The 18,197-nt window shown below is 44.6% G+C and overlaps 1 protein-coding gene across 4 annotated transcripts in view; it reads left to right on the top strand.

Annotated features, from left to right (window-relative positions):
• The window catches only part of LOC146201850 (cell division cycle and apoptosis regulator protein 1-like), a 178,730-nt gene extending 171,011 nt beyond the window's left edge, over nt 1-7,719 (top strand). For 3 of the 4 annotated variants that reach the window (XM_084587811.1, XM_084587807.1, XM_084587810.1), the window contains one exon: nt 1,366-7,719. In XM_084587811.1, the coding sequence (XP_084443937.1) occupies nt 1,366-1,446 (81 nt within the window). In that variant the 3' untranslated portion in view covers nt 1,447-7,719. The remainder of the gene's footprint in view (nt 1-1,365) is intronic. The other variant, XM_084587809.1, reaches the window with a different exon arrangement.
• Nucleotides 7,720-18,197: the final 10,478 nt, after the last annotated feature.

Genomic DNA, 18,197 nt, shown 5'->3' with positions numbered 1-18,197 from the left:
TTACAGCCCAGCAGCATAGTTTGAAGTGTGTTTTGGAATTCATTTATATTTTGTTTTCTGTGTTTTCTGAGTGTCTGTGAACGTATAGGTTTAGTCAATAGTCGTCGTAAAGTAAGCCCACAGCAATAAAAATACCCACATACTGTTTGATTTCAAAAGACTCAACCTCATCACGGTGGTAGCCAGGGAAAGTACTATAATCCTTGAAGATACCAAAAGTAATATGTAATAACGCTTTCAGACATGATCTAGATGATATATTTGTAAACCGGTGCATATTTAATAATATTTAATAATGATTTCAGACAAGACCTAGGTGATATATTTGTAAACTGGTGCATATTTGCCATTTAGAGAGCATATCAACAAAATAACAAGCCCAGTTCAAGTGGACTATATTCACAAGATCACTCCATGTATTCCTCCGCCATGTGATGGACTGAAAGGCACTTCATGCATTGGCTGACTACTCCTACTCCCCACGGTGATTTAAAAAAGAATAAACGATGGAAGAGGGGTCATTTAATTTGATTATTACAGGGAAATCGGCCACACAGGAGAATATTCGAAGTTTGTAAGATTGCTTGGAAAGTGTAGATTGAGTTTCCACCATCAAAAAGTGAAAATTCACTTTAGTGTGCACCTTTAAATCCACATCATCTTGCCACTGTCATCGGGCACACACATCAGACGCTCCTTCGCACATCACCGGTCTTCAAGTTTTATTTTGGGTTACTTTCGCAGCTCTGCCATCGATGCATATTCCTCCCTCTTACATCCACGAGCTTTAAGCTCCGAACCGTCGCAATTTGCCGAACCATCGTAACTTGAGTCAGCTTCATCGTGCAGTCTGCGATGAAGCATCCTGAAAACGCGATGGTTCCATTTGTGAAGAAGCACCACTGCTACTCTATCGTACCGCAAAAAGGGCCGTCAAGGCATCTACAATTTTGGCTATATTTTTCGACATTCCTGACAGTGTGCACAAAGCATAGCATAGCACAAAACCATGAAAAATTGTTGCTACAGCTTAATTTTCATCTCAATTGCATATACAATCATATTCTAGTCATGCATTAGATAAATTTGATGCAAATGGTTTTTTGAAGCTTATTGAGACATTCAACAAGTTGAACATTTTTCCCGGTGGTCCTTTGGAGGCCAAATAATGAGATTCTACTGTAGATTCGCTTTATTTTCATTTATGTTTTATATCTGTCATTCCCATGCTTTTTTACTTACTCTGCTTTCTCCGTTAATCGTTGGTAATGAAGACTGAAAAAGAAAAGTGTGTTTCTTTTAGTGAGGATTTGTACTATTGGTTTTGGCAGTCTTTAAATGTTTCTCTCTCTCTTCTCTCTCCAGGCTACCCTGGGAAGTCTTGAGACAGTTCTGGGACGTAAAGAGCACAGAGGAGACACCAAGAAAGAAACGATAGATGACTGAAATGTTTGTTGCCTTTTTTTTTTTTTGTTATTGTTATTGGCCTTTAGGATTGGCGTTTGTTTCTGTTTTGTTTTTTTCTTTTTTTTCCATAATTGATAAATGCAGAAATGGAAAGGCACAGTATCTGTTACCTCTTCTGTGGCGTCTGAACCGCACTGTAAGGGGAAGGGAGGAAGGTGGGAAAGAAAGAGGTATCATAATGGAGTGCTACGCCACCTCACCTACACTTAATCAGGTGAAGGTCACATCGCCTTTTGGAGGTCAAGCGGCTGGATGTTTTGGTGAAAGAAAGGCACAGTATATTTATAGCCACACTTCGTCCTGTGGTTCCTTGAAAGTCATTGGCTAGGGCAGGCTGATATTGTGTGTTAGTTTATAGGGAAGGAAAGGCACGCTATCTGTCACATTCTTCTCTGTGGACATCTGAACCACATAGCAAGTTGGTTCAGGTGTCCACAGAGAAGAACTCCTGCTCCTTGAAGGTCAAATGGAAGTCCGTGTGTGTTGGTTTACAGAGAATGCACAGCATCTGTCACATTTTTCTATGGACACCTGAACCGCATAGCAACAATTGGTCGTCCTGCTCCTTGAAGGTCAAATGGAAGCCCATGCTGTCCTTGACCTGAAGTGGCGTAGTGAAGCTTTCACTTCAAAACTGGCAGCATTGCATTAACTGGTTAACTGCACCTTTTCACCGTCTTGGAGGATTCCGGAAACTGCAGTCTATGGTAATACAGGACTAGCTGTTTCAACATAGTTGGCATTTATCTTCGTATAAGCTGCCCAAATACTGCTCTGTACCTTGCGTTACACAAAAAGTGCTACCATGTACATTGTTTTTTTATTTCTCACCGGGAGCACAATGCGAGGCCGGTGGGAAGCCGCTTATAGGTATTGAGTGCTTTTCGAGAGGTAATAATTAGATTGCATAAAAAGTTAGATCACAGAAAAAGGCCCAAAAGTGAATTGTTTGCTTCTCTTGTATTTGCTGACGAGCACTCCTGGTTGCTAGCAGTTACGCTAGTAGTTTCTCGCATTTGGCGGCTGCATTTCGATAAAGGCAAAACGGAGTGGCGTCCGTGTGCTGTGCGATGTCAGTGCATGTCAGAGAACCCCAGGTGGTCGAAATTTCCAGAGTCCTCCACTACGGCGTCTCTCATAGCCCGAGTTGCTTTGGGACGTTAAACCCCACAAACCAACCAAGTAGTTTCTCGCATGATACAGTTAAATCTCAGTATAACGAATCGCGGGGGACCACCTAAAATCGTCCATTATTTTGAAATGTAATGGATAACTTGCTGTTATAAGCCAGTGGTCAAACCTAGGTATGAAAAGGACATACCTTGGCAGTAGACATGTATGCAGACAAGCAAAAGCTCAAATGAAAATGTTGCACTAACTTCAAATGTACTTTATTTTCTTCTGACGTGTGCAACACACGACCGATTTAACTCTGTACACCTTCTACTTCGCGCAACACTTCGTGTACATCGTTGCACCGAGCGATAGATACATCATCAATGTTCATTGAAGTTTGACAACCTTCTCATGGTTTTTCAAAATGATCACAATGGTCGATGGAGCAATGCCAAGCTCTCTGCAGAGGCAGGTTTGGTTTTTCTCACGCGAACTTTGCAATAAGGTTATCCGCAACAAAAATTCCCGCTCCCACGTGCAAATGGCACAAACGACTGGCCTGCGAGTCACACATAACACAGAAAAAAAAGGCAGGTGACTAGGCTTGCTGGCTACTGCATATATAACTGCAGCTTTGTGGTGGTGCTAGGTGGCACAAAGAAATGGCAGTTTGTTTCACGCAGATGTTGCGGCGCTGTTAATTTTAGATGAATTTGTAATACTGATGTTCCTTGATTACCGAAGAAAAATAAATTACGTATGTTAATCTGAAATATGCGCTATACTGAAATTTTTAGTTCTGAAATATTTTTACATTGAAAACATTGGAAATGAGTTTGGGATTTTCAAAAAGTTCATTAGTTTGAAAAATTCGTTAATGTGGTGTTCGTAGTAACGAGATTCGGCTGTCCTAGCTTTGCATCTGCCGCTTGGCTTCATGTGCCTGCCTTTAATAAATCCTGAACGTTTGGCTAGCTTTTATAGAATTCTTATGCATTCTTTCGCTTGAGTGGATCCGTAGCTTACCTTCATGTAGCCTCGGTCTCAGTAAGTAGCACACATTGTAGGCTGCATAAACCGATTATTTACCGCTTGTAGTCAGCGTTTTGTTTTCACATGCTTTGTGATGGTCAAATTTTCCTAACAGAATTGTGTAAGCGATGCTGTATGCCCACAGAGCAGTATTTGGCAATCATGGTAGGGCCATCCCTCTGCCAAACACCTGGTATTGTGTGGCATCTCAGTATGCATACGCAGACCTATCTGGCAATTCAGTTTGTGGCATAAGAATACTCTAGCTTCACATGCGCCTTGCAGAGCCGCGACGCTGGCAAGAGGTAAACACACAAGGAAGGATTGAATGAGAGGCAGTTCAATAGGCTCATATTGAGAGCTACAATAGGGATGGAAATGAAGAAATTTTGCAAAAAAGGCCATGTGTTCCGTTTTTTTTTTCTGCCTCAGTGCATGGTTCACCCCTTGCTAATATGTGCAGTCGATCCTGGATATATCGAAATGTTGCTTATATCGAACTCCCAGAATATCCCCTTGAAAATCCCATGCAAAATTATGGCAACATCTACATTTCTCCAACTTCTGTTCAGCGGATGTTCGATAATTAAACTGCTTGCCACGCTCCTGCAAAGGCGCTTCGCTTAAGTGCTCTCTGACAATCATACAGGGGAACAGTGGAACAAAGGCAGGACGAGACAAGCGCTGACTATCAGCTGAGTTTATTGAAGGATGGTAGGAGAAAGATATACAGAGAAACCAAACAGTCTAGCATAAAAAGCCAGTGAAAAAAAAGGAGCTATAAAAATCAAATCTATATCACATGGGAGGTGATATATGCTACTTCCTTGTCATTTGACTTCACTGAAGGTCCACAGTTAGTGGACCTTCAGTGACCTACCTATCCCAGCCCCATCGGGGCCAGGACCAGCCACCCCTTGGTTTCACTGTATATATTTCTCCTACCATCCTTCAATAAACTCGTCCTTGTCCCACCTTTGTTGTGCTGTTCCCCAGTATGAATGCATACCAACTCGCCCTGATTTTAGCTTCTTTCTGACAATCACTTTTTATGCATAGAACCAGGTCTGCTGCCTGGCCCTTAGCACCTGCTGGCTGCACAGAACACTATAAAACCGCGTGCTGAGGTCATTGGCGAGTCTGCTTAAAAGTGGCCTTCGGTCTAGCATCCTTCTTTCTTTTTTTGTAGGGATATTGCTGTCCTGAAGGGAGACCAATGTTCAGTCCACCAGTTGTCATGCAGTGAAGCCAGCTTAGCAGACTAAAAGTTTGAGGCGGTTTTCACTTGGCCTGCTTGCTGCTGAAGGCAACACGGAAATAAACTATGCTATTATTATTGTGTTCACAGGTACTAAGTACCATAATCAGACTTTTTATGATCTGCAATGGCACTGAAGCGTTATGTGGGCCTCATCTGCAACGGCATTTGTGTAGCATAGCAGCATGAACTTCTGTCCCTGCCCCGTACTTGGCGCTTGCGTTCACACCCACGTAGTGGCATGTGATGGTGTACCCAGTGTGTTCTCCTTTTTGATGCCTGGCAGTGGTGTGGGATGCTCGAAGCACGGATGTCCGTGCATGCGCCTCGCAGGTCACCACACCCGCAACTGGCAGTCAGCACATTGCTGCAGAAAGTGCACTGCTACCGTGGGTGCACTGTATCCATGCTTCTGAGTTAGGGGGACGGTCATCTGTTGGAATCTTTTATATAACAATTTTTAGATATATTGAACTATTTCGCTATCCCCAGCGTATTCTATATATCCGGGATTGACTGTAAAGACGCCCTTACGTAGCAGTCTTCCAGTCGTGACGGCGGCTCGGTGATAGTGGCCGCACCTGCAGTTTCACTTGATGCCAGCACTGGACCTCATTGGTGTTCGGACATTCTTGATATCCTGCTAGTTTAACCACCTCAGCTTTGAAAAGCGTCGCACACTCTGTGGTGGCCGAGGTTGCTGAAGTGCAGGCCAGCGTTTGTTGCGAGGGCATCGTTGTCTAGCTTGGAAACGGGATCTATGGCAGCTGGCACAACCAACCAACGTCCAGCCAGTGGTAACATTAATTTCAGCTGCTGCTAGAGTGCGCCGCTCACCGTGAGCCAGTAATCAGAGTGTCCACGTTTGTCATGCTTTGCCTCATTTTGCCCCTCTACCTGAATGGGGAAAATGGTTTGAATCACAGCAGTGGGAAAAAGCACCTCATTAACATTGAATCGTAATATCTAAGCAAAATCTTTTGCTGCCGAAGAAGTGACAAAATAGCAAAACCCTGTGCTCTTGGATATTGCTAACACAAGAGTTGCAACAGAGCTGTTGTTAGTGTCCCTTTAATGCTGCATATATATGTTTTGGATCCTGCATGCTCGATTATTATGTGCCGCCTCATCGCGATGGCACAGTGGTTAGGGTGCTGAAATGCTGTACCCAAGGATGCTGGACTGAATCCCTTCTGTGGCGACTGCTTTTCGCCTCCAGCAAAAAGCAAGGCACCTGTGTGCTGTTCGATGTCAGTGCACATTAAAGACACCCAGGTGGTCGAAATTTCCGGAACCCTCCCTCAACGGAGCCAGAGTTGCTTTGGGATGTGTAATCCCAAAACCAAACCCAATCATAATATGTGCCAAAATTGGATTGCAGTGTATCTGAGATTTATGCGACTTGCATTTTGTTTTTGAAAAGTGTCATCTATATTTTGATAGTTCTTTTGAAAGTTTTAGATGTGGACAGTTAGCAGTTTTGAAATGTTTAGGTTCAAAATGTTGTGTAAAGATGGAAAAAAAATGGCTATAGCCCCTGTAATCTTAGTTCTGCTCATTCTTATTGAAAAGCATAGTGCTTATTGAAAGGTGACTCTTAACTGCAGTTGTTTGCTCACATTCTGTATTTTATTTGGGTATGCATTCATATTACACAGTTTGAAACACTTTTGGCTATGTTCCTACTGCAATGTTGACAAGACTAAAAGCTTCTGTTTCATAATTTTGCAGTGGTATAAGTTGTGCTATGGTGGAAACTGTGTTTCATGGTAAATGGGCAAAATTACAACTGTTAAAGATGCTTCAGACATTTCTCCCGTTTTTGTGCACTTAACTCGGGTGGGACAGCTCCTGCAAAATTGTGCCATTTTGTTTTGTGCCATGCTGTGTCAAAACCATTAAATTGACTGATATTGCACTAGCTTGCATCAGAAAGGCCAGGCAAGCCCCACATGATTTTTTAGTTTGTTTGCCCTGCATATCATGGCTTCCAGGGTGTCCTAACATTCGAAATGGTTCCTGCTAGCAATTTTTAACTCCATTCACATTGCACTTATTGTATATGTTTGTCCAATGTGCGGGATTTTTTGTGTCTGATCTTGCGGCCAGTCATCGTAGATTCCAAATGGCATCCACTGGTTGCAGCATTTTGCAACTCTCACGCCATTTAACTGGTCATCTTTTGTGGATTTGATGTGTGTGGTAATGATAGTTAAGAAAAAATGTGGTGCTTTGATGGTATCAAGAGCCTGCGCAGTGGCAGTGCGACGTGTTATGCTGGACATGGACAGGGCTACACTAGTTTGGACGATGTGGGGTGGGCCGGAAGGGGGTTGCGTCAGAAATATGACCCGCGCAGGCAGCAGCCACCAATATAGTTTTTTTATTTTTATTTGGGCATTGTGTCACGTGTTCGAATGCCTGCGCATGTTCCCCTCACTTGCATCCATGTGCTGCTTCCAGTACGATGAAACGGTACTGGTTAGGCACTGTTCACAGAAGTATATTCAAAATGGAATGGGGCCGTTTCTAGCATGGCACCACACCTACTAGGTTGCATTGCACAGGGGTAAAGGAGGCATTTACAATTTTAATGGAGATTTGACCACGTTTTCAAGGGGCTCCAAAATTTCCATATTACTGCTACAAAATGATTACATTTCTGCTTCATAACTGCTCCAAGCCTACTTTTGGTTGTCCCACCCTTGTAAACTGAACGAGTGATCATTTTGTATGTTGCAAGTTTTGCCTTGAAAATGAATTTTTGGGCATTTTGTTTTCTTGAGCTCGGCAACTCATGTATGGTGCAAATAATAAATAGTGTTTGCATTTCTTACATATATCTATACGCATATGTGTGTGTGCGTTATTTTTCTTTTTAAATGCGGTTCTTGCTTAGGAAAGGCACCCTAAGGAATGCCTGGTAAAAATGAGCCCTAGCTTCCATAGTTAATGCGTTGATCTCGCATCATGCGCTTGTGGTGCGGCTGCTCTACATTTACTCTCACTCTGCATTTATCTTACTCTTTACATTTACCCCTGGCTAAAAGATGAGCCAGTCTAAAAACTCGCAACGGTATCAACACAACACACGCACAATAACGTGTAGGCTTGAGGTGGCACACGTAGACAGTTTCTTGGTTACGCTAGCGGAGATTAGCCGCTGTCATCACGGATTTAACAATGTAGTTGACCTGGAAAATGCACTTGCAGACACGATAGGGTCCATCATACTTTGGCAGAAATTTGGTAGAGACTGAGTGTGGTAGGTATAGTACGCGAAGTCTGATGTCGGGAGCGTGAGAAGAGTTGAAGCAGAATTCTTGATGACCCTGCTCACCAGATGTCAAAGATCAAGCGAGCTGACGGCACCCCTCAGCATGTATGGATGCTTCAGTGACGGGTGCACACTTGAATGTGTCGGGCTGGTAAGGATCGAAGAATCTTCTCCAGTAGCGAGGGAGGCTGCTGCCAGTAGAGAAGAAAAAACAATGACAGGTGGAAGTGCTGCTCCATTACGCTCCAAAACGCTATACTGCTCCAAACCGGCTGTCTCGATGTTCTGCAATCAAATTTAGCAGAATACGGATTTTTGCTTTCTAATCTGAGAGACTGGAGTGTGAACTTTGCAATATTGTACAATATGTATAATGTAACATGCGTATGAGGGTATCGCGTCTGTGTATGTAGTTGTTTTTGTTTAGTTTTGTATTTTATTGTCGTTGTATGCCCACCCCTGCTTGGAGTAAAGCGACTGCAGTTTTATTAATAAATTTGGTTAAGTGAGCGGGGGAAGCACACTGGGGCGGTGGCATGCTGTGAGTTCCATGTACACGCTCTGGGGGCCGCTTTAGTCGAAACAAAGACAGCACAGCAGTGGCAGAGTTATAATACACCTCACGTTGGGCTTAAGAAAAAAGTTTCATAAGTTGGTTAAGCATAGAGCATAACAAAATTACAAGTAAATTTAAAACAAACCACAAGCAATTGGAGGGAAACAATTGCGAAAAAATGTTCAGTGCACTTCACAGAGCACCTCCAAGCCTTTCGAATAGTCTTTGGTGAGAGAACTAAGCAAAGCAGTCATGGTGGGTACTCCACCATTGCGCTTCTGTTAGTAACAGGTGTGTCAAGCCTAAGTCAGACAAAAGCCTATTTGAAGCGCAAGAAGGTAGCCCACAAAGAAACCATTCACTGGACATGTTCTCAAGAGTGTTGGGAAGCCATACAGGGCTTATCGCCAATGTATTTAAATTAAGGAAGCGCCAGTGTCAGGTGAAACATCAGGAGCCACTAGCAGAAGACTGAAGCAAAAGAATCTGGAGGAGGCTATGCTTGAGTGTAGTCTATCCTTCCTAAAGGCACTACTGACCAGTGCCCTAGGCACAGGCATCTGATCACAAAGGATATGCACAAAATAGCAGAAATGTGCTTGTCATTGATGTGAACTCCCAACTAGTCTCGATGCTCGACAACATCAAAGTGGTGGACACCACGTTGAAGCTATCATATCAAAATAGTCTGGCTTGATTCAGTTATGCTCGACAACATCAAAGTGGTGGACACCACGTTGAAGCTATCATATCAAAATAGTCTGGCTTGATTCAGTTGTGAAGTGTAAAAGCAAGCATTTGGTCTGCCCCTAGTCTTTTCTAAATTGTTCCTCAGGTCAGTTGTGTTGTTTTAAATATATCTGTACATGTTTTGGCTGTTTGTCAGAGATGCAGGTGTAGTCAGCAAAGCATTGGACTTCATTGCATAAAAAGGATTCAAATTGGGTACTTCTCTGTGTCAGGAACAAAAACTTGCAATTATTAAAAGCATATGACCCTAGAAATATATGCTCCAAAACATAATTCGAATGCTTCAAACTCTCCTTTTGTTGCTCCAAATTGGCTATATTACTGCTCCTTGAGCTGCTCCAAAATGCTCAAGCCTCTTCCACACCTTCAATGAGAAACCAGTAATGGTCTGCATGGCGGTGCGAGGCATGCCTAAAGGAGGTTGGGCCAGCCAATTTGAATGGTGTCGGCCATATACTTGGACATGTTGCCCAAGGTGTGGTTAAAGTTCCATCAAGCCTTTCGTCTACAGATGGTAAGCCATAACAGTCCGGTGAGCGATATTACATTGTTGCAAAAGATTACATGACCTCCAGAAGACACGCCTCAGTTGCTTCACAGTTCCAGGAGTGCATCATGGTTCAGAATTAATTTAAGATCAAAGATTCAACGCGTGGTGCCGTGTCTGCAGGAAAGGCCGCGTGTTTACAGCGCAACGTGGGGGGTAATCGACAGCTGCACCGAGTGGTAGCTGGCAGCAGTGTATGAAAGCTAATCAATCCCAATGCGGTCAAAGGTTGGAACAAGCAAGGAAGATGCTGGATCAAGCCAATCGTGTAGTGAGGACTGGACTTAAAACGTTGGCAGTCGGCACACGAGCAGATGTACTTGTGAATGTAGGTAATTACTAAGCCAATAATAGTGGAGCAAAGCCATCTGTATGTTTTAAAGGTGCTGGCATGAGCGTATTGTGGGCTACGCCTTGCCCTCCTCAACTCCTTGCCGGAGTACTCACTATTTTTTTTATTACGAAAGCAATACTATGTTAGATAGAACTGTTCTTCATGGTAGCCCGTCATGCCACTTGACCTTAAGCCAGGGTGACAACCCCTACCCAGACAACAATAAATATCCTGAGGACGTCCTCAAAAGTTACAAACGTCCTCACGAGTTCTGGTGCGGTTTCCAGGACGTCCCGAGGACAATGGTCAGTGGATGGTCCTAGAAAGGTCAACTCAAAAAAGTTATAAGGACACCTGTTTTTTTTTTTTTTTTTTTTTTTTTTTTTTTTTTTTTTTTTTTTCAGAAAAAAATTCTGTCCTGTCTTTCTCATTAATGTTAAAAGACAACATTACATGCATAAGGTAATAAGACATGTACACATTGGTAGGTTTTCTAAGTTTGTTTCTTTATTGCGCACCTACCGTGCGGATACCTCATCGAGGTACCCATGTCAGTCGACTGGTTATGCAAAAGAGCAACAATCGGGCCCTGTTATCAATTTCCATCTTCTGTGCCGCAATCTCGAGACCGTGACGCACCACTCACTTTCTGAGGTCTCGCACCCCTTCGCTCTTCTTTTCACTCCTCTCCCCAGGCGAAATATTTTCATTCGAGACTCGGGTGCATATACTTTGTGCAATGTAATATAGGAGCGTTTTAACTTTTTATTTTTTAGTAAGGTATATATATTTTTTGTGGAAGTGTTATGTTTTTATTTGGTACATTTTTCGGCCAGGTCGTTTAGTGGCACCACTGTATCTTTGCGCCTCTAGGCCAAGTCAAATCAAGCTAAGCCGCTAAGAATGTTTTTGCAGGTGTGCAATCACGTGACACATGGTGTGCCTTTTTATAGTAACCATGCATGAGGTGAGCGGTTGCCATGTTTTCAGTTCACTTTCGTTGGCTGTTTCTTGAATAAATATTATAATGCCATTGGTCACTGTGTCTAAACAGCTGCTCTGGCTGAACCACGTAGCGATGGATTGCACCGCGGCAGTATTGCTTTGTTCCAAGTTTACCAAAACATTGAGGCCAAACCAAAATCAGAAATGACCATTTCCAACTTAGATATTGGCCCCCAGTCAACAATTTGGAGTCCCAATTTAAAGATAACAGTTGGAGTTCTGTTCAGCTCTGTGCCAACATTTCTTGCAAGGGAGTCGAAATTCTGGGAATGGCATGCATTTGTGAAAGTCGAACATGCTTCACATCCAATGAACACTATGTCACGCAACGCTAATAACATAAAAGTTCAATATTCTATCAAGAAACACTATGCAATCACCTGCACGAGCATGGAGCACACTTTCATAGAGATATTTTCTTGAATTACGCATACTCTCAAAGGTATTCGAACTGATCGAAACAATTGAGTAGATGCCGATATCTTTAGAAGAATCTAAAGTTCACTGTCTTGTGTTTGATTAGATATATTTAAGTCTCATTCAAGGAATCAGACGAACAGTAACAAAAACAATCATCCCTGTATATTTTGTTGCGTACCTCAAGGAAAAGTACTAGGCACACTTGTTGAATTAGTACATAAATGACAATTCATATTGATAATAGTGTTCAGCTCATCATGTATGCTGATGATAATAGTGTGTTTATTACTGGCTTTGATCTCAATGAGACTGTTTTACATTGAAATGATTTACTTGAAAAATTGTTTGTTGGTCCAATTTCATAACAAAATAAACAGAAAAACTATTTTGTTTTGAGCATGAAATAAGAAAATGATGTATGAGGTGGGTACTGATCTGTAATAAAAATATTGACCTTGTAGAAACTCACATAAATCTTAGTGTTAATTTTTTTCATTTGAGATAGGAAATTCATGTAAACAACACTGCAAAAAAAAAAGACTTCAATGAGTGAGCTTTATCTTGATGTGGTACTGTCCTAGCCTTTAATTATACAAGTCCCCACACATAAGGTATTGCAGTTTTGTGTGGGCAAGCACCACAAGAGCAAATATCAATAAAATGATAATTCTCAGTAAATGTGTGTTTCTTACATAACCGATATTGACCACCGGTTGACGACATGACACCTCCTTGCAGAATACAGTATAATTATCTTTAACTATGAGTACCACTTGTTGCATGTTTACTATTTTTCTCGGCAGGACGGTCAAACTTTTCTTCACTCGATGGCACTGCTGCAATTTAAAGCCACTTTATTTTTAAGTCAAATTTTCGACCTCTGGTTTCTCCCGCACTTTCACATTCGGTGCTATCTGCAATCAATAAAACAATCTAACGGTCTTACTGAATGAACTTGAACAGGTATTCCTGAAATTGCGAAAACAGCTATGAATACACTTTGGGGTTGTAAAATGAGAAATATTGACTGTTGCAATAAATCTTCCAGCTGCAGGGTCTCTAATTCTTGCACCTTTTTTCTAAATAATGTGCAATTTTTTTATCCTACTCTGCATTTAATGTCTGCTGCTCCTTTGTAAATGGGTTCAAGGCCTAAGTGAGTTGCTCTCTGAAACATTTAATTTAGCTCTAGAGACTACCTAATATATTCGAATTGAAATCATTGACTCCAGATTAGACTTTGAAATTAGTTGCAAAATTTCTAACTGCAAAGCCTATTGAAATCTAATATGCTTGTGTCTATTTTTAGCAGGAAGCCAAATGCAGCTAAGGAATATTCTGTGATCACCAGCTTCCTTTAATATCTTAGCCAGCACACACACAATGCATAGGAACCTCTGTCGCGGTGTCTCAGTGGTAGGGCGCTCGACTGCTGATTTCGAGAACGGGGCTTCGATCACGGTCACTTCGAAAGGCGCTCCTCTGCAGTGGGATTTGACTGCACGTTAAACAATCCCACGTGGTCAATGACACCGAGGCCCGCCCCTACATCATCTGTAATATAGCCAATGTCGCATGCTGCTTTAAACCTATATCTGCATTTCGATTTTTTTTTTCTTTTGAAGGACTCTGCACATCCGTAACAGTGGTAGTGAGCACATTTCGCTTTAGAGAAATGCTCGAGCGTTTGAAAAACAAATCTTCACAGCACCCGTTACACTAAATATTACATAATAGACACAGATCAATGCACACTGGTAGCCCATTAGAATGATTAGAACCCCCTTTCGTCTGTGCTGTCTTCCAAACAAACTGGTTGTTTCTGACAAGGAGAGTAAAATAGCTTCACATGGGCCTAACTATTGTGGTTTAGTTCGGAAATAAATACATATTTATAGTCATATGATAAGATGAACTCCATTTTTTTCAGGAGTTTTATATTTAGCACCTGTTTTGGAAGTAAATTACAGAACCGCCCCAATTCACTGCTTAACAATAATTACAATGATAATTGGATTGGAAAACATTTATTTCGTCGCTCAAGCAGGTCGATGGAGAGACGTACTAGATGGCCGCTAGTCCATGGCTGGCGGCGACCTTATTAGCCCGCTCGATGGCCCGTAGTTGAATCTGCGGGTCCGAGCTGACCAGCACGGCTTCCCACTGCTCGGGAGAAGGGAGCTGTATTAATTCCACCGCAGGTGGATCACTTGCGCAGTTCCAGAGAATATGATCGTATGTCGCTCTTTCGCCGCATTTACTGCAGGTTGGATTGTACTGGCCTGGGTACATCAGGGCAAGCACCGCCGGATTTAGGAGAGAGCGTGTTTGTAGTCGGCGCCAGGTAACTTCCTGTGCCTTTGTTAAAGATTTGTGGGGGGGGGGGGGGGGGGGGGGGCGGATATGTGCGCTTTTCCAGCCTGAAGTGATGGGTAATGTCATGAAAAGAAATTAATCCGTCCTTCGTGAAATTCGGGTCGGAGGGCGCGCTCACTGCCCGGTCGACGAAACCTCGGGCTTGCGCGTGAGCCGCCTCATTCCCCGGATTAGACGAGTGGGCCGGGACCCAGATTAGTTCAATTTCCCTAACCGGAGTAGGGGTGCTTTGGAGGATGCGGAGGGAGGTAGACGTGATGCGACCCCTCGCGAAATTGCGAATGGCTGTTTTAGAATCACTGAATACAATATCGGCGGACGTGCTTGCAATAGCTAAGGCTATGGCCGCTTCCTCCGCCGTCTCGGAGGAGGTGGATGCGATTGATGCGGCCGCCAACGGGGAACCGTTCCCATTCACAGCGGCCAATGCGAACGCTTGTATCTGGGTGTGCCGATATTCCGCCGCGTCCACGTATGCTGCATTGACGTGTCGGCCGTACTTGGCATGTAGGGCGCGAGCCCTCGCCATGCGTCGGCCTTCGTGGTGCGCGGGGTGCATATTCTTGGGCAAGGGTTTAATGAATAGAGCTGTCCTAATGTGTGTAGGTAAGTGTGTTTTCGCGTCCTTCTCTGGAAGTTGTTCGCACATGTGTAGTCTGTACAGGATGGAGCTTCCCGCGTTCGTGCGAGTGAGTCGTCCGAGCTGGGAGACAAGGTTTGCCTCGCACAGCTCCGAAAGTGTGTTGTGAACCCCAAGGGCCACTAACCTTTCCGTAGACGTGCTGTGCGGGAGCCCAAGGGCAGCCTTGTAGGCCTGTCGGATTAGGCTCTCGACCTTCATTCTTTCCGCGAATTGCAGTTTCAGGTACGGGAGAGAGTAGACAATTTTGCTCAGTACGAAAGCCTGGACTAATCGACAGAGATCTTTTTCTTTCATTCCTTTTCTTTTGTTGGCGATTCGTCTGATAAGTCGTACAGTCTGATTCACCGTGGCAGTGAGTCTGTTGATTGTTTCAGTGTTTTTGCGATTGTTTTGTATGTACATGCCCAGTATGCGCGTTTGAGTACATGCCCAGTATGCGCGTTTGAACCTCCCTGACCGGTTGGCCTCTCAAACATACGTTCAGGGCGATCGGGGGGGCCTGGTTTGCATTTCTTCCTCGCGGCTTGGCCCTGAAAACCAGCAGTTCTGATTTTGCGTGCGAGCATTCAAGGCCCGCTCCCGACGCGTAGGTTTCGATTATGTCGACTGCCTGCTGCAGCGTATCCTCTATTTGGCCGTCATTCCCCGTGGTTACCCACAGGGTGATGTCGTCCGCGTAGAAGGTGTGCTGCAGCCCCGGCAGGGCAGCGAGCTTGGGGGGAAGTGTAATGAGTGCAAGCTTAAATAGGAAAGGCGAGAGCACCGAGCCTTGTGGTGTGCCCCGGCTTCCCAGAGGAATGGGATCTGATTTAAGGCTACCTATGAGCTCTGCTGTCCGCTCTGATAGGAATGATCGGACATAATTAAATATCCGTTCACCAGGGTCTAATTGAGAGATTCGTGAGGATTGTCTCATGCGAGACGTTGTCGAAGGCTCTGCTCAGGTCTAGCCCGAGTACCGCCTTCGTCCCAGTTCCACATGGAGGGTCCAGCACATCCTTCTTAAGCTGTAGCATCACGTCCTGCGTGGACAAGTTTGCCCTAAAGCCAATCATTGTGGGAGGAAGTAAGTCGCGGTCTTCCGCGTAATTTTGCAGTCGGTTAAGGATGACATGTTCCATTAGCTTTCCGATGCAAGACGTGAGGGAGATGGGGCGCAAATTTTCGATCGAGAGTTTCTTGCCTGGTTTTGGGATGAAGGTGACCCGCTCGTGCCTCCATTCCTGAGGGATCTCGCCTTCCCTCCAGTAGGTGTTCATTAGTTCCGTCAGGGCCGTGACAGACGTGTGGTCTAGGTTTCGGAGCGTTTTGTTTGACACCCCGGCAGGTCCCGCCGCGGTGGTGGTACGGAGCTGGCTGAGAGCAAACCAGACCTCGGCATCTGCTATGTCGGCGTCCAGGGTGTCGTTGGGGAGACCCTCATACGCGGGTAGAGGGTCTGTGTGGGATGTGCTCAGGTAGCGTGTTCGCAGTTCGGCAAGTAGCTCAGCGTCCGTACCCTGGTATTGGTGAATTAATTTCGTGAGTCGGTCTCGCTGTGTGCATTTTGTCTGTGTGGGGTCGAGCAAGTGTAGGAGGAAGAACCATGTCTTTTTGTTTCCAAGCTGCCCGTTCATATTATCACAGATTTGGCCCCATTGTTTTTCCTGCAGCTCTACAGTGTACGTTTCGATATGGCGCTCGAGTTGCGCTATACGCTTGCGTAGATTTCTATTGTGTCTCTGTCTCTTCCAAGGGTTTAGTAGGCTGGCATGCGCTTCCCACATGTGGAGGAGTTTGGAGTCAGTCGTCTGGTGCGGCTCCTCAGTCGGCGTCTCGACCGTGGTGGTCTTGACGTCCTCTTTAAGTGCAGCAATCCACTCCGTTAGGTTGTTTATCTGACTGGGGGCAGTTTGCTCTCGTAAGCGTCTGAACCTATCCCAATCGGTGATGCGTGTGCGCATGTGGTGCAGTTTGTGAAATGTTGTGTCAATTGTTGTAGCTATTATGTAATGATCGCTCCCTAGTGTGTTTCTGGTGTTGGACCAGCAGGCGTCGCTAATGTTTTTGGTTAGTGTGAGATCGGGCGAGGTATCTGCGCTAATGCTGTTGCCGACCCGCGTGATTTCTTGGGGATCGTTAAGAATTGTGAAGCCCAGGTTCTGGATAGACTGCCACAGCTTTGTACCCTTGGGGTTGTTCTTCCGATAACCCCAAGCCGAATGGTGGGCATTAAAATCGCCCACCACAAGGAGCTGCGTTCCTGCGGCGAGTCGAGTTACTTTACACAGTAGGTCGGGAATTCCTGACCCTCTATCTTTCGGTGGACTGTGTACGCCATGCGCAGCGCCTATAGGGGCGCCACTGAAAGCCGCGTAGCGGCGGCCGTCGGAACCCGAGGCGGGCGCCATGCGGCAAGCGGGGCCGTGGTGCGCGCGTGCGATTAGCCGTTTGTGCGCGTCTCGCGGGCTCTTCCGCCGTGATAGCGTGCGCAAGGGGATCGCACTGTATAATGGTGTACACGTGTTCGATATCACGGCCGTCTGGGACTACATCGCCTCCATATGCATCAAGTGTGTCTGCTGAAGACGAGAGTCAACAAGGTTGCGTACGAAGTGGAGCTCATTTTTAGTTCCTCGCTTTCATTACATCGCCACGCCAAATCGTTCATTCCTTGACCTATGAAACAATGTTCTTTCTTTGCCTAATAATACACGTTTGCCTCGTTCACATGCAATATATCGCTACAGTAAACTAGGCAGCATCGTCGAAACTGCGAGCGGTTTCGTACCGGTGCGACCGCAGAAAAAGCCAGCGAGCCTGCAAACCAGCATTCTGAGCATCAGAAAAATAGCGCATATTGGGCTCCTGTACCAAGAGTTCAGATTTTTCATGGTTGTGCTTTATCATGGCCTGTCCAGCATGGATTTCCCGTCCGTCGTCGAAAGGGCAGAGCGGGTAGATACTTTCAAGGGGGAGTGAGATATCAGCAGAGGACTTATCTGAAAACCTGCATCACGCGTTAGTCAAAGGCATATTAGAGTTAAATTTTATATGCTATTATTTTAGTATCATCTTCATTTCATTCGTAATACCGTCGCGCCAAACTGCAGAATTACAGTGCGCTTTATAACCAGTTCTAGAGCCCTTAGTCTGGATAGCAAGTGCAGCGACATGTTATGTTTTCGTAATCTTGCCAGATAACACACGAAAGGTGCAATGACAAGCAGAAAACACCGAAAACATATAGTTATCACTCAGCCCTGCCACACGGAAAATTTAATGCCATTTCCATCAAATGACATTCGTTCATAATGATAATTGTTTGCTGCTACACGAGAAAATATGACATCTGATGAAAATGACATTAGGTACCGAATGAGTTTGCTCATCCGAATGCGATCAACGAGGAAATATGTTATCTCTACACACGAGAC

This window comes from Amblyomma maculatum, chromosome 1 (assembly GCF_055883805.1).
Source record: "Amblyomma maculatum isolate TAMU_Amacu chromosome 1, ASM5588380v1, whole genome shotgun sequence".
Taxonomy (NCBI): domain Eukaryota; kingdom Metazoa; phylum Arthropoda; class Arachnida; order Ixodida; family Ixodidae; genus Amblyomma; species Amblyomma maculatum.
This window is presented reverse-complemented; position numbering and strand designations above follow the sequence as displayed.